General features: G+C 44.4%; 1 protein-coding gene across 12 annotated transcripts in view; it reads right to left on the reverse strand.

Moving 5' to 3' along the window:
• Nucleotides 1-15202, reverse strand: part of ZNF143 (zinc finger protein 143) — a 73023-nt gene extending 57821 nt beyond the window's left edge. For 3 of the 12 annotated variants that reach the window (XM_023189853.2, XM_023189852.3, XM_023189855.3), the window contains exons 1-5: nucleotides 15091-15191; nucleotides 5215-5329; nucleotides 3890-3982; nucleotides 2634-2717; nucleotides 2028-2111 (exon numbers count right to left, since the gene is read on the reverse strand). In XM_023189853.2, the coding sequence (XP_023045621.1) occupies nucleotides 2028-2111; nucleotides 2634-2717; nucleotides 3890-3982; nucleotides 5215-5329; nucleotides 15091-15132 (418 nt within the window). In that variant the 5' untranslated portion in view covers nucleotides 15133-15191. Of the gene's footprint in view, nucleotides 1-2027; nucleotides 2112-2633; nucleotides 2718-3889; nucleotides 3983-5214; nucleotides 5334-6517; nucleotides 6721-15090 lie in introns of those variants that run through there. The other 9 variants (XM_023189851.2, XM_023189854.2, XM_023189847.3 and 6 more) reach the window with 9 other exon arrangements.
• Between the last annotated feature and the right edge of the window lie 231 nt (nucleotides 15203-15433).

Consider the following 15433-nt stretch of genomic DNA (forward strand, 5'->3'; position numbering starts at 1 on the left):
CAAAAAAAAAAAAAAAAAAAAAAAAAAAAATAGGTAACATTTGTTGAGCATTTAGTATGTGACAAACACAGTTCTAAGTGCTTTACATGTCTGTGCATTCTGCCCTCACAACAACCCTACATATGATATGGACACGTACTATAATCCTCATTTTACAGATGATGAAACTAAAGAACAGAGAAGTAATCTGCTTAATGTCACACAACTAAAAAAAAAAAAAAAAACCGTAGTTTTGAATCTACATAGCCTGGCTGCAGAGCTGTACTCATCATTCCTACACATTCCACCTCAAAACCCTGAACTTCCCTTAAACAAATGTAATAAGTATTAACGTTTTGTTGTATTTGCTTCAAATATTTTTGAAACTGTATACTTAGTTTCAATTAAACACAGTAGGCAAAGGACCCTGCTTATTTTTTTTTTTTTTTTTTTGAGACAGAGTCTTGCTCTGTCACCCAGGCTGGAGTGCAGTGGCCGGATCTCAGCTCACTGCAAGCTCTGCCTCCCGGGTTTATGCCATTCTCCTGCCTCAGCCTCCCGAGTAGCTGGGACTACAGGTGCCCGCCACCTCACCCAGCTAGTTTTTTTTTTGTATTTTTTAGTAGAGACGGGGTTTCACCATGTTAGCCAGGATGGTCTCCATCTCCTGACCTCGTGATCCTCCCGTCTCGGCCTCCCAAAGTGCTGGGATTACAGGCTTGAGCCACCGCGCCCGGCCAGGACCCTGCTTTTAAAATTTTATATATATGTATATATATATGGGTTTTTTTTGTTTTTATTTTTGAGACAGTCTCACTTTGTTGCACAGGCTAGAGTGCAGTGGCACGATCTCGACTACACTGCAACCTCCTTCTGGGTACAAGCGATTCTTCTGTCACAGCCGCCTGAGTAGCCAGAATTAAAGGCATGCGCCACCACACCCGGCTAATTTTTGTATTTTTAGTAGAGACAGGGTTTTGCCATGTTGGCCAGGCTAGTCTCGAACCACTGACCTCAGGTGATCTGCCTGCGTTGGCCTCCCAAAGTGCTAGGATTATAGGCATGAGCTACGGCATCCAGCCAAAAAATTCTATTTAAGAGGAAGAAACAGGTTAGGCAAAGTGGTTCATGTCTGTGACCCCAGTGCTTTGGGAGGTCGGAGGAGGACTTCTTGAGGCCAGGAGTTCAAGACCAGCTTGAAGCAACAGAACAAGACCCTATATTTAACAAAAAAAATTTAATCAGAAAATAAAAGTTAAAATTTTAGCTGGCTGTGGTGACACACACGTATAGTCCTAGATGCTCACAAGGCTGAGGCAGGAAAGTCCCTTAAACCCAGGAATTCAAGGTTGTAGTGAGCTATGATCGTGCCACTGCTCTCTAGCCTAACAGAGTAAGATCTTATCTCTAAAATACAGAAATAAATAAAATATGAAGTTAACCATTTCAATGTTACATCGTGATTTTATTTCTTAGTCTTTTTAAAAAGTAGCCAAAGCTACATTTAAAATATGAAATTAAGGCTGAATGCAGTAGCTAACGCCTATAATCCCAGCACTTTGGGAGGCTGGCTTGAGGTCAGGAGTTTGAGATTAGCCTGGCAACAGAGTAAGACCCTATCTCTACACAAAATGAAAAAATTAGCCGGGAGAAGTGGCGCGCACCTGTAGTCCCAGCTATTCAGGAGGCTGAGGTGGGAGGATCTCTGAGCCCAGGAGTTTGAGCCTGCAGTGAGCTGTGCTTGTGCCACCACACTCCAGCCTGGCAACAATGAGACCTTGTCTCTTAAAAAAAAAGCCAACCAAAAAAACAAAATGTGGCCTCTACTTCAAGTCTTCCAGGGACCAGTCATTTGGTTTGCTGTTCCAGCCTGTCACTGGACATCTCAAATTGTAGGAAAATTTTTCCTTAAACCATGCCACCTTGTACTTTAATGAAGAAATACAATTCTTTCCTATGACAACACTTCAGAAGCTAAACGCAGGTCTTCTTTCCCCCTACACTCTCACTTCTCTCTTATTTTATTTATACTTTCAAAGTTATTTTACCTTTGGAGGTGTGGTGAATAAATGCTGTGGTACCATCTTCTAACTGCACTGCTTGACCATCCTCTAGACGCAAACTGTCCCCTGCTCAAGAATAATGCTTACATTTAGATCTCATGTTTTCTAGCACATTCCAATTAACTCACTTAGCAACAAGAGTCAATAAACCATTAACACATTATAACCATCTATATTTGCTTCATGAGTCTTTGAACATTTAAGTAAGTTCAGCAAAGCTTCTCTGAGTCAGTGTTTAAAGGTAAAAAGATATTAGAATATTGGTTTTAGGAATATATACCAGTATTAAAGAGAGTTGGAAGAAGGGGAAAAATGAAGAAAATGAGAGACATGTACGATTCAACTCAAAAAACAGAAACATTCACTTAGGACCGTTACTCAATCTCCACAGTGCAGTCCAGTAACTTCTTTTCCATTATCTTTAAGAGAAAGTCTTGGTTAAGATCCACTCTGTTGCATCTATAATCTCCCTTTACAGAAGGAGGACTTGAGATCAAGTCCAAGTTTAGGTAGTAAGAGGGAGCTGCAGGCAGCAAATACTAAAAGCTGAGAATTAAAATGATTTCCTGTGCCGTTATCTTAAATACTTACTACTTTTAGGTATGGGTACATGTTGAACATAGGCAGCAGAACCATCTTCCAACTGAATGACCTGGCCATCTATGAGTTTTCCATCTAGAACAAAAGATTCAAGACAATAAATTGGCACAAACAAAAACTGTAAACTTTATACAATTTCAAAATGATATCAACTATAAAAACATACACAACTTAAGCTCGTGTTCATCTTGATTCTTCCCTCAATGTTCTGAGGCAATTCAATAACACATCCAGTGATCCTACAGAAAGCAGAAAATCCTCCCTCAGCCATCCTTCCTCCCCTGCAATTTTCAATTAGATGAGGTCAAGAGGAAGAGTGGCTCATCACAGCAGTCTACATGAGTTTGACTGCTACATAGGTATTTTCAGAGTCACTTAGAATCAGTGACCATGACTGGGGGGAGCTGAAGCTGGGAAGACAGACAGATATGTCAGTGTATGTGAAGTCAGTTGTCATTCTCATCCCTGAGGGCTAAAAGACCCTTGTTTACGTATGCATGTGTTCAGTAGGTTTCCATAAAAACAAGGAGTTTTTGAGGACTTGGCTGTTTCCTGGAGCAAAGCAAACACTAATTCAGAGACAATGTTAGATAAGCAAGACCAAATGTCTTTTTTTTTTTTGAGACAGAGTTTTGCTCTTATTGCCCAGGCCAGAGTGCAGTGGCATGATCTTGGCTCACTGCAACCTCTGCCTCCTGGATTCAAGCGACTCTCCTGCCTCAACAGCCTCCTGAGTAGCTGGGATTACAGGCATGCACCACCATGCCCAGCTAATTTTGTATTTTTAGTAGAGACAGGGTTTCTCCATGTTGGTCAGGCTGGTCTTGAACTTCGGACCTCAGGTAATCCACCCGCCTCGGCCTCCCAAACTGTTAGGATTATAGGCATGAGCCACAGTGCCCAGCCCCAAATGTCTTTACTCTTACACATATTTGGTAAAAATACGAAATAATGACCTGAAGTAAAGAAGCAAGAAAGGTCTTACTAGAAAATAGTCCAGACATACTCCTTGCTCTCCTCTCCCCCACTAATTTTGATATCCCAGGGTATCTCCCAAGTATCTCAAGGGACGACCACAAATTATATTAAAAAAAAAAAAAAGGAATTAAACTGAAATGACTTAAAATTATCATGTGCAATACAGCATCTTTAGGAGAGATAGGAAAGGTGGGATAGCTTCTAGGTGCTCCAACTCACAGGTCATAAATCACTGGTGTTAACCAATCAGCCATATGTGAGGCACATACCTTTAGAATTGTGTTGTATGTAAGCAGTAGAACCATCTGCAAGTGTTACTGCTTGCAAGCTTACGCCTTCCATATTTTCTAAGTTATCACCATCTATTACAAAAAAAAAATCAATATTTTCTTTAGACAGCTAGCATATGGACACGCTAAGTTTTTTAAAAAATAAAGATCAGAAAAAAGGTAGATTGCTTAACTCAGACTCAAAATGAGATTTAGTGGCCAGGTGTGGTGGCTCACGCCTGTAATCACAGCACTTTGGAGACACGGGTGGATCACAAGGTCAGAAGTTTGAGACCAGCCTGGCCAATGTGGTGAAACCCTGTCTCTACTTAAAATACAAAAATTAGCCGGGCACGGTGGTGCACGCCTGTAGTCCCAGGTACTTGGGAGGCTGAAGCAGAAGAATTGCTTGAACCCAGGAGGCAGATGTTTCAGTGAGCCGAGACTGTGCCACTGCATTCCAGTCTGGGCGACGGAGCCAGACTCCGCCTCAAAAAAAAAAAAAAGTGAGATTTAGCATTTACCAAAAAAATAGGCTGGTAACAAAAGGCTCATGCCTGTAATCCCAGCACTTTTGGAGGCTGAGGTGGGTGGATGGCTTGAGTCCAGGAGTTCAAGACCAGCCTGGGCAACATGATGAAGCTATGTCTCTACTAAAAATAAAATAATTAGCTGGGCACGCTAGCGCGTGCCTGTAGTCTCAGCTACTTGGGAGGCTGAGGTGACAGGATGTCTTAAGCCCAGGAGGCAGAGGTTGCAGTGAACTGAGATTGTGCCACTGCACTCCAGCCTGGGCAACAAAGCAAGACTTTGTCTCAAAAAAAAAAAAAAGAAAAAGGAAAAAAAAATTCCGTGCCCTACTGTACCCACACCAAGGTAAAAAATACACATAGAGGCTGGGCACAGTGGCTCATGCCTGTAATCCCAGCACTTTGGGAGGCCGAGGCAGGTTGATTACCTGAGGTCAGGAGTTTGAGAACAGCCTGGCCAACGTGGTGAAACCCTGCCTCTACTAAAAATACAAAAATTAGCTGGCGTAATGGTGCGTGCCTATAATCCCAGCTACTCAGGAGGCTGAGGCAGGAGAATCGCTTGAACTTGGGAGGCAAAGGTTGCAGTGAGCCGAGATCACGCCATTGCACTGCAGCCTGGGCAACAAGAGTACAACTCTGTCCCGTTTCAAAAAAAAAAAAAAACCTCATAGAAAGACCTAGGTTTATATATGTTGTTTTCTGCTAAATCAGGAACTAGGAAGTTGTAAATTTTCATTTTCCTTTAAGATAAATGATATTTTGAAACTCATCCCTTCAAACACAACGGCTCACCTGCCACGGTGACTGCCTCTGTCAAGCACAGGGTAACATGCTGAGCCTCCATCCCTCCTCCAGGAAACTCTGTCATTCCCTGAGAATCTCGATTTATTTGGGCTAACAACATCTTCTACCTTGAAGAAAAATAAAGACACTTAGGAACAAAGAATGATACATATGAAATGAAAGTTACAAAAAATATTTATCAACCACAAAAAACTGCTGAGGATGTAATGGTGTTGGAAATAAGATGAAATTTCACTCAATATGTAGGGTAAGAGTATTAGCCCAAAGTCCAAGGCATGCATCTCATAATTCAAAAATTCAAACTGATGGGCACAATCTTTCTATCAGTGTGCTCAGCAACTTAGAAGCGCACTGACGAAATGTACCCATCAGTTTTATATGATTTCTAAAATTCCCATAATTTGACTCCTTTGGGTTTAGCATTGTTGAGGATTCCCACTTACAATGTGTCAGCATATTTTGTTGACTTAATCTTCAGAAATCTACCCCGAATCTGGCTACCTCTCACAACCTTCACCATTACTTCCCTGATCCAAGCCACAACCAGTCTCTCATTTGCATTACTGTAACAGCATCCTAACTTATTTCCCTGCTTCTCCATTAGCCTCCCACACTCTTCTTTTGACACAGCAGTCAGTGTCCTTTGAAGGGAAAAGTGAGCTCATGTCCCTCTTCTGCTCAAAACCTTCCGAGGACTCCTCATCAGAGTAAAATCCCCAAATCCTTACACTGACCAAGAGGCTAATGATCTTGCCCCTCATTTCCTACTACTCACCATCTCATTTACTCCACTTCAGCTACACTGGCATCCCTGCTTTTCCTCAAGCATACTGGATGTTCAGCTGCCTTAAGACATGTTCATTTGAGTTTCCTTCTGCCTGAAACATTTTCCGCAGTATCTTCAATATTCATTTCCTCACCTCTTCAAGTCTTTGCTCAAATGGAATGAGAGCTTCTCTGTCCATCCCATTTCAAACTGTACCTCCCAACTGCTCAATCATGGTAAACCCCATCCTTCTTTTCCCCTCCATATTTCTGCATAGTACTTATTATTTGACAAATTACATGTATTTACTTATTTAGTTTATCTATTTCCCCTTCCATGAGAATGGACAGAGATTTTTGTTTGCTCACTGCCGACTCTAGTGCCTAAAAAGTGCTTGGCCCATAGTAGAAGTACAATAGGTATTGAATAAGTAGATGAATGGGCAACTCTTCTGCCAATTACCAACACAACCTCCTTCTTCCCTTCTACCTCCAGGTCTCCTTACCTCTGTGGACCTTGGCTTACCTCAAACAGTAGCTGGGATAATTTCGCTGCCTTGGGCCAGGGAACTGAACCAGATGTCTTGAGGATGACCTTTCCAGGTCCAAAGATCTGACTTAACATCAATATTTAAAAGAGCAGGATGGGCACGGTGGCTCACGCCTGTAATCCCAGCACTTTGGGAGGCCCAGGTGGGTGGATCGCCTGAGGTCAGGAGTTCGAGGCTAGCCTGGCCAACATGGTGAAACCCTGTCTCTACTAAAAATACAAAAAAATTAGCTAGATGTGGTGGTACGCATATTTAAAGAAAAAAATAAAAAGTTAAGGGGTGACCTTTTAGGTACAAAAGGATCCATAATCTATAACTGTTCATAGAACAAGCTGAAACGTCATTTCCTTGGCACCTCCAAAGGCTGACAGAGAAAACTCAAAGTAACACCAGTACCCTACTATTAAGACCCGTGGGCTGCGTGCAGTGACTCGCACCTGTAATCCCAACACTTTGGGAGGCCAGGGTGGATGGATCACCTGAGGTCAGGAGTTCGATACCAGCCTGACCAACAAGGTGAAACCCCGTTACTATTAAAAATACAAAAATTAGCCGGGCGTGCTAGTGCACGCCTGTAATCCCAGCTACTTGGGAGGCTGAGGCAGGAGAATTGCCTGAACCGGGGAGGCAAAGGTTGCAGTGAGCCGAGATCACAACACTGCACTCCAGGCTGGGCAACAAGAGTGAAACTCTGTCTCGGGGCGTGGGGGAGGTAAAAAAGAAAAAGACTCCTGCTGAGTATAAAATTAGCATAAGCTAATTTTCAGTCACAAAAAGACAAATACTGCATTATTCCACTTCTCACTATAGCCCAGGCTAGAATGCAATGGTGTGATCTCAGCTCACTCCACCCTCCACCTCCCAGGTTCAAGCGATTCTCATGCTTCAGCCTCTCAAGTAGCTAGGATTACAGGTGTGTGCCACCACACCTGGCTCGTTTTTGTATTTTTAGTAGAGGTGGGGTTTCACCATGTTGGCCAGGCTGGTGTCAAACTTCTGACCTCAAGTGATCTGCATGCCTCAGCCTCCCAAAGTACTGGGATTACAGGTGTGAGCCACTGTGCCCAGAAAATATATGATATATATTTGAGAGTCGAGTCTCACTGTGTCACCCAGGCTGGACTGCAGTGGCAAGACCCTGCAACCTCAAATTCTTGGGCTCATGTGATCCTCTTGCCTCAGCCTCCTGAGCAGCTGGGATTATACGCATAAGCCACATCCAGTGTTGAGTTATATTTAAATATAGCCAGAGTCTAAGCATGTTCCATTAAACAAACATCATTTAGTGAAGTAAAAAGTACTCAGAATGTGCTGGCAAATGAGACAAAGTTCTCACAGACTCCATAAGATGCTAAGGGTTAAAGTACGGGGAAAGAGTTTATATTGCCAATTTTAATTGGGGCAGTAGAATATCCTACTGGATGGGTGAAATGTTGAAACTTGAAGGCTTTGTGCAGTTCCAGGACTATTCAAAAACTGAATATATGAAACTGACTGGCAGGTAGGTAGAGCCTGATACCTTTGAAGTGACAACAGAGATAGGGCCTGCTAGGCTTAAAGCTAAAAATACCTGTCAGAAAAGAGCTGAGAGCAGAGACAAGAATTTAGAAATGAGGCCGGGCGCGGTGGCTCAAGCCTGTAATCCCAGCACTTTGGGAGGCCGAGACGGGTGGATCACGAGGTCAGGAGATCGAGACCATCCTGGCTAACACGGTGAAACCCCGTCTCTACTAAAAATACAAAAACTAGCCGGGCGAGGTGGCGGGCGCCTGTAGTCCCAGCTACTCCGGAGGCTGAAGCAGGAGAATGGCGTAAACCCAGGAAGCGGAGCTTGCAGTGAGCTGAGATCCGGCCACTGCACTCCAGTCCGGGCGACAGAGCGAGACTCCGCCTCAAAAAAAAAAAAAAAAAAGAATTTAGAAATGAACATCTAGGTCTAGTCATCAGGTATGCCCATTTTGGTGATGGTTTGATCTTAACTGAACTAGTGATGTGAAAAAGAACAAAAAACACCTCTCTTAAACTTCGTAAACTGGTGTTACAGGCGCACACCATCATGCCCAGCTAATTTTTTGTATTTTTAGTAGAGAAGGGTTTTCACCATGCTGGCCAGGCTGGTCTTGAACTCCTGACCTCATGGTCCACCCACCTCAGCTTCCCAAAGTGCATAAGCCACTGCACCAGCCAGCCATGATTTTTACTCTTCAAAATTTTTGTTGTTGGGCATGGTGGCTCACACCTATAATCCCAGCACTTTGGGAAGGTGAGGCTGGTGGATCACCTTAAGTCAGGAGTTTGAGAACAGCCTGGCCAACATGACAAAACCCTGTCTCTACTAAAAATACAAGAAAATCCGCCGGGTATGGTGACGGGTGCCTATAATCCCAGCTACTCGGGGGGCTGAGGCAGGAGAATCACTTGAACCCGGGGGGTGGAGGCAGCAGTGATCATGCACTCCAGCCTGAGCAACAGAGTGAAACTCTATCTCAAAAAAAACTTCTTTTTCATCCTCTCACTTAAGAGTATTACCCTATTGTAATATTCAAAAGTATTACAGTAATCTGTCTAAATCTGTCTGTGCCATGTTCTCATCGTTTCAGTCTAACAACACTGTCAGCTATTTTACTGTGTTTTGTAGCCCACTAAAATTTTCCTTGCAGGCTGGGCATGGTGGCTCACACCTGTAATTGCAGCACTTGGGAAGGCTAAGGAGGGAAGATGGCTTGAGGCCAGGAGTTCAAGACCAGCCCGGGCAACACAGTGAAACTCTGTCTCTACTGAAAAAAGAAAAAAATTATGCTGGGCATAGTGGCTCACATCTGTAATCCCAGCACTTTGGGAGGCCGTGGTGGGTGGATCACCTAAGGTCAGGAGTTTGAGACCAACATGGCCAACGTGGTGAAACCCAGTCACTACTAAAGATACAAAAATTAGCCGGGCGTGGTGACAGATGACTGCAATCCCAGCTACTTGGGAGGCTGAGGCAGGAGAATCACTTGAATCCGGAAGACGTAGGTTGCAGTGAGCCGAGATTGCGTCACTGCACTCCAGCCTGGGCGACAGGAGCAAGACTCCGTCTCAAAAAAAAAAAAAAAGAAAAATATTAAGCTAAGCATGGTAGCTCACGTCTGTAATCCCAGCACTTTGGGAGGCTGAGGTGGGTGGATCACCTGAGGTCAGGAGTTCGAGACCAGCCTGGCCAACTAGGTGAAACCCTGTCTCTACTAAAAATACAAAAATTAGCCAAGTGTGGTGGCAGGTGCCTGTAATCCCAGCTACTCAGGAGGCTAAGGAAGGACAATCACTTGAACCTGAGAGTTGGAGGATGCAGTGAGCCAAGATCTACCACTGCACTCTAGCCTGGGTGAACTCCACCTCAAAAAAAAAAAATTAACCAGACACAGTGGCTTGGACTTGTAATACCAAGCTACTTGGCAGGCTGAGGAGGAGGGAGGATCACTTGGGCCTGGGAGGTACAGGCTGCAGTGAGCTGTGATTGTGCCACTGCACACCTGCCTGGAAAACAGAGAGAAATCCTCCCAAAAGCAAAAAAACAAAAAACAAACAAAAAAAAACTTTTCCTTGCACACAATATTGTAATATAAATTTAAAACTTAATAAGTCCTTTGGGAGGCCAAGACGAGCAGATCACGAGGTCAGGAGATCAAGACCATCCTGGCTAACACGGTGAAACCCTGTCTCTACAAAAAATACAAAAAAAAAATTAGCCAGGCGTGGTGGCAGGCACCTGTAGTCTCAGCTACTCGGGAAGCTGAGACAGGAGAATGGTGTGAACCTGGGAGGGGGAGCTCGCAGTGAGCAGAGATCACGCCACTGCACTCCAGCCTGGGCGACAGAGTGAGACTCCATCTCAGAAAAAATAAATAAATAAATAAATAAATAAAAGTAAGTCCCAGCCAGGCACAGTGGCTCACAAGGTCAGGAGTTCAAGACCAGCCTGGCCAACATGGTGAAACCCTGTCTCTACCAAAATTTAAAAAATTAGCTGGGCGTGGTGGTGCACGTCTGTAATCCCAGCTACTTGGGAGGCTGAGGCAGGGGAATCATTTGAACCTGGGAGGTGGAGGTTGCAGTGAGCTGAGATCGCACCACTGAACTCCAGCCTGGGTGACAGAGTAAGACCCCGTCTCAAAACAAATAAAATAAATAAAATAATAAGTCCCAATAGCTTAACACATCAAACATTTTCATTTTTCCTGGTTTTATTCTCTAGCCTTGCTAGCCACACACATACATAATTTTTATAGCATAATTATCATACAGATAACATTTTGTATCCAGCTTTTTTTCATTTCTATAAATTTTCCTAAGTTGTCAAAAATTGATCTTTTTTTTTTTTTTTTTTTTTGAGACGGAGTCTCGCTGTCACCCAGGCTGGAGTGCAGTGGCCAGATCTCAGCTCACTGCAAGCTCCGCCTTCCGGGTTTACGCCATTCTCCTGCCTCAGCCTCCTGAGTAGCTGGGACTACAGGCGCCCGCCACCTCGCCTGGCTAGTTTTTTGTATTTTTTTTAGTAGAGACGGGGTTTCACCGTGTTAGCCAGGATGGTCTCGATCTCCTGACCTTGTGATCCGCCCGTCTCGGCCTCCCAAAGTGCTGGGATAAAAATTGATCACTTTTAACTCACATTTAACAAATTAGTTACCCTTACAGGCCATTTAGCATTTTTTTTTTTTTGAGATGGAGTCTCCCTCTGTCCCCCAGGCTGGAGCACAGCGACATGATCTTGTCTAACTGCAACCTCAGCCTCCTGGGTTCAAGCAATTCCCCTGCCTCAGCCTCCTGAGTAGCTGGAATTACAGGCAACCGCCACCATGCCCAGCTAATTTTTTGTATTTTTTTAGTAGAGATGAGATTTCACCATGTTGGTCAGGCTGGTCTTTAACTCCTGACCTTGTGATCCACCCACCTCGGCCTCCCAAAGTCCTGGGATTACAGGCATGAGCATTATTCTTATTATGTAATTAACACGCACCATTTATTGATTGATTGATTGCTTGATTGATTGATTGAGACAGATCTTGCTCTGTCCCCCAGGCTGGAGTGCAGTGGTGTAATCTCAGCTCACTGCAACCTCCGCCTCCTGGGTTCAAGCGATTCTTCTGCTTCAGCCTCCCGAGTAGCTGGGATTACAGGCATGGACCACCATGCTCGGCTAAGTTTTATGTTTTTAGTAGAGACAGGGTTTTGCCATGTTGGCCAGGTTGGTCTCAAATTCCTGACCTCAGGTGATTCAACCGTCTCAGCCTCCCAAAGTACTGGGATTATAGCCATAAACCACCGTGCCTGGCCTACAAACATTTTTTTAAAAATTAGCTGGGCATGGTGGTGTGCATTTGTAGTCCTAGCTACTCAGCAGTCTGAGGTGGAAGGATCGCTTGTGCCAGGGAGGTTGAGGCTGCAGTGAGCTGAGATCATGCCACTGCATTCCAGTCTGGGTGAGAGTGAGACCCTGTCTCTTAAAAAAAATTGATTTTTTAAAAATATCTACACACAAAGACGCGTGCGCGCGCACACACACACACACACACGGGGTATCCCTAAATGAAACATGCAGACATTTAAAAGAATGAGATCTATCTATTTGCAACAGTGAGAAATATGTCCAAGACACATGGTAAGTGGGAAAAAGCAAGTTGCAGAAGAGCAGATACCATATGATTGCATTCATGTTTTTCAAAATGTATATAGATATCTGTATATGCTTGCATGAACATTTAAAAATTCAGTGCTTACCTTCCAGAAATGGAACTATGCTATGAAGGTGGAGTGGTTTTTTATTTTAAAAATAAAACCATGTAGTAGAGGCACAGTTCAATACAGTCATGCCATATTTCTGTGAAGAACACAATGAGCCCTTACTTCACAGCAACATCCCAACACACAGGAAAGGACTATGGACATTTTGCAAACCATGTATCTGATAAGGGACTTCTATCTAGAGCATATAAAGTACTCTCACAATCCAGTCATAATAAGATGAATAATTCAACTTTAAAATGGGTAAAGGATCCAAAGAGACATTTCTCCAATGATTATAAATGATCACTAGGCATAGAAAAAATGCTCAACATTATTAACCATCAGGGAAATGCAAATCAAACCTACAAGAGACACCATTTCATTCACATTAGAAAAACTATAATCAAAAAGACTGATGATAGCAAGTGTTGGTAAGGATGTGGAGAAACTGAAACCTTTACACAGTGCTGGTAGGAATGTAAAGGTGGTGCAGCCACATTGAAAAAGTTTTAGAGTACCTCAAGAAGTTTAACAGAGTTACTATATGACTCAGCAATTCTATTCCTAGGTATTCTACTCCCAAGAGAAATGAAAACCTATGTCCACACGAAAACTTTTGTACAAACGTTCATAGCATTATGCATAATAGCCAAAGGGTAGAAACAACCCAAATGTCCATCAACAGCGAATGGATAAGTAAAATGTACTATGTTCACACAATGAAATATTATTTGGCAATAAAAAGAAAGTATTGATACATGTTATAACATAAATGACCCTGGACAAGACTACATACTATATGATTCCATTTATGTGAAATATCCAGAATAGGCAAATATGCAAACTAGTAGTGGGGTGGGAGAACTGAGAGGAAATGGGAAGTAACTGCTAATGGGTATAGCTTCTTTTGGGGGTGATATGTTGTAAAATTGTAGTGATGGTTGCGCAACTCTGAATATGTTAAAATTCAACTTTATTTCTGAGACGGAGTTTCACTCTTGTTGCCCACGCTGGAGTGCAGTGGTGCAACCTCGGCTCACTGCAACCTCCGCCTCCTGGGTTCAAGCGATTCTCCTGCCTCAGTCTCCCGAGCAGCTGGGATTATAGGCGCCTGCCACCGCACCCGGCTAATTTTTGTATTTTTCGTACAGAAGGGGGGTTTCACCACGTTGGCCAGGCTGGTCTTAAACTCCTGACCTCAGGTGATCCACCCGCCTCGGCCTCCCAAAGTGCTGGGATTACAAGTGTGAGCCCCCAAGCCCAGGCTAAAATTAAACTACTAATAACTTTTTTTTTTTCCTTTTTGAGACAGGTCTCTCTGTCACCCAGACAGCAGTACAGTGGCACAATCATGGCTCACTGTAGCCTGGAACTCATGGTTTCAAGTGATCCTCTCACCTCTGCCTCCAAGAACCTGGGACTACAGGCACACGCTGATTTGACTTAAAAAAATGGTTTTTTTGTAGCAACGGGGGAGGGCCGTTTCCCTATGCTGCCCAGGCCTAATTACACATTTTAAATGGGTGAACTGTAAGGTATGTGAATTACATCAATAAAGCTATTTTAAAAAAATAAAGGGGGGGCTTCTGTAAAGGAAAAAAAAGACACTCAAATATCTGTAGACAGCTGACTGCTCACAGAATTTCCAAATAGTGGACACTGACAAAAAAAAATTTCCAAACAGTCAAAATACGCAGGATAAAATTAGCTATGCATGTTATGGGTGCTTTTGAGTGATCTCCTTATCACGTATTTTCTTACTAAATGTAAACTTGATCTACATACTCAGCAAGAAAAAAACATTAAATACTGCACCGTTTTCTGTCAACTACAGGAAAATATAAGTATCTTCTGATAAGATTCAGGACAAAGCCGACCACAATCTCGAACCTACAATTTCTCCCCACATCCTCACTTGATTATACCAGCTGATTTAGACACTTCCAAGGCAAAGGCTGACGTTGATTTTAAACAAATAAATGGGTTGGCGATGGTATTCTTCTTTACTCTTTTTAACTTCGTTATTATGTGGGGGAAAAAATGTCAAAAGCAAAAGGGGAAGGAATAAAAACTGGTTCACGTTCCACAATAATATGTTTCAAAGCAACTTATAAGGATTTGCTCACTCTTTTGGCCAAAACTGGAGAAAAGGACGATAAAATTGTAAATTTCTAATATTCGATATTAGACCTCAGTAACCTATTTTTTTTTTTTTAAATAAAAGAAAGGGTGTCGGGGAAACAATCTGCCCACGATACGGATAGGAGGAAACCGCTACGTGCGATCGGCAGGCGGGGTGCTGGGAGCGCCTGGGCCAGCCCTGTCCTCGGCGCCCCCGCTGCGGCCTGGTGCGGCCCGTGGGCCCGGCGTCCCAGGCGGCGGAACTCTGCCTCGCCGGCGCCTGGGGACTGGCTCCGCGCGGAGGTCAGGCCGAGAAATGCGGCCAAGGCTCCCGAGGGCTCCACCCTCCCCTCTTTCACTCCCTCCCCTTGGCGGTCCCCTGAGGGAAACAGGCGGGGCGCATCGCTCAGAGACGATTTGGGGGGGTTGAGTCCTCAGCGAGAAAACCGCCGCCGCCTAGAGTGGCGGCCGCGGGTTATTAATAAACTCCGCTTCTGCCCAGACGCCGCTACTGCGGCCGGCCCATAGAATCGGCAAGGCCTGCGGCGGAGGCTGAGCAACGGGAGTCGGAGCCCGGGCCCAAGCGGGCCCGCGCCGCCGCGCTGAGGGCGGCGGCCGGGCGGAGAATAATGCACACTGGGTAAAAACACATTTATATACGAACCTCCGAGAAAATTTTCCAACAATTCCTTCGTCCGACCACCATGCACCAGGACAGGAAACAGCCGTCCGGCCCCCAGGCCCCGCAACCCGCATAGTGTGTCTGAGGCCCGCCCCCAGTTTCCATTGGGCTGTCATTACATCACTCACAGGACGCTTCCGGTTTTCCATTGGCCCACGTTTGGTCAACGCAAAAGAAAACCGCCCTAGCCGCGCCCCCTCATCTGACGTCAGCCAAGCCTGACTTTACAGCCCGTCCCTGAGTGGCTCGCGCAAAGAGCAAGTCAAAACTCCTGTGTCTGACTGGTTGACAGAACCGCTCATCCCAGACGGACACCGCCTCACTG

The sequence above is a fragment of the Piliocolobus tephrosceles genome, chromosome 13 (assembly GCF_002776525.5).
Source record: "Piliocolobus tephrosceles isolate RC106 chromosome 13, ASM277652v3, whole genome shotgun sequence".
In the NCBI taxonomy this organism is placed as follows: domain Eukaryota; kingdom Metazoa; phylum Chordata; class Mammalia; order Primates; family Cercopithecidae; genus Piliocolobus; species Piliocolobus tephrosceles.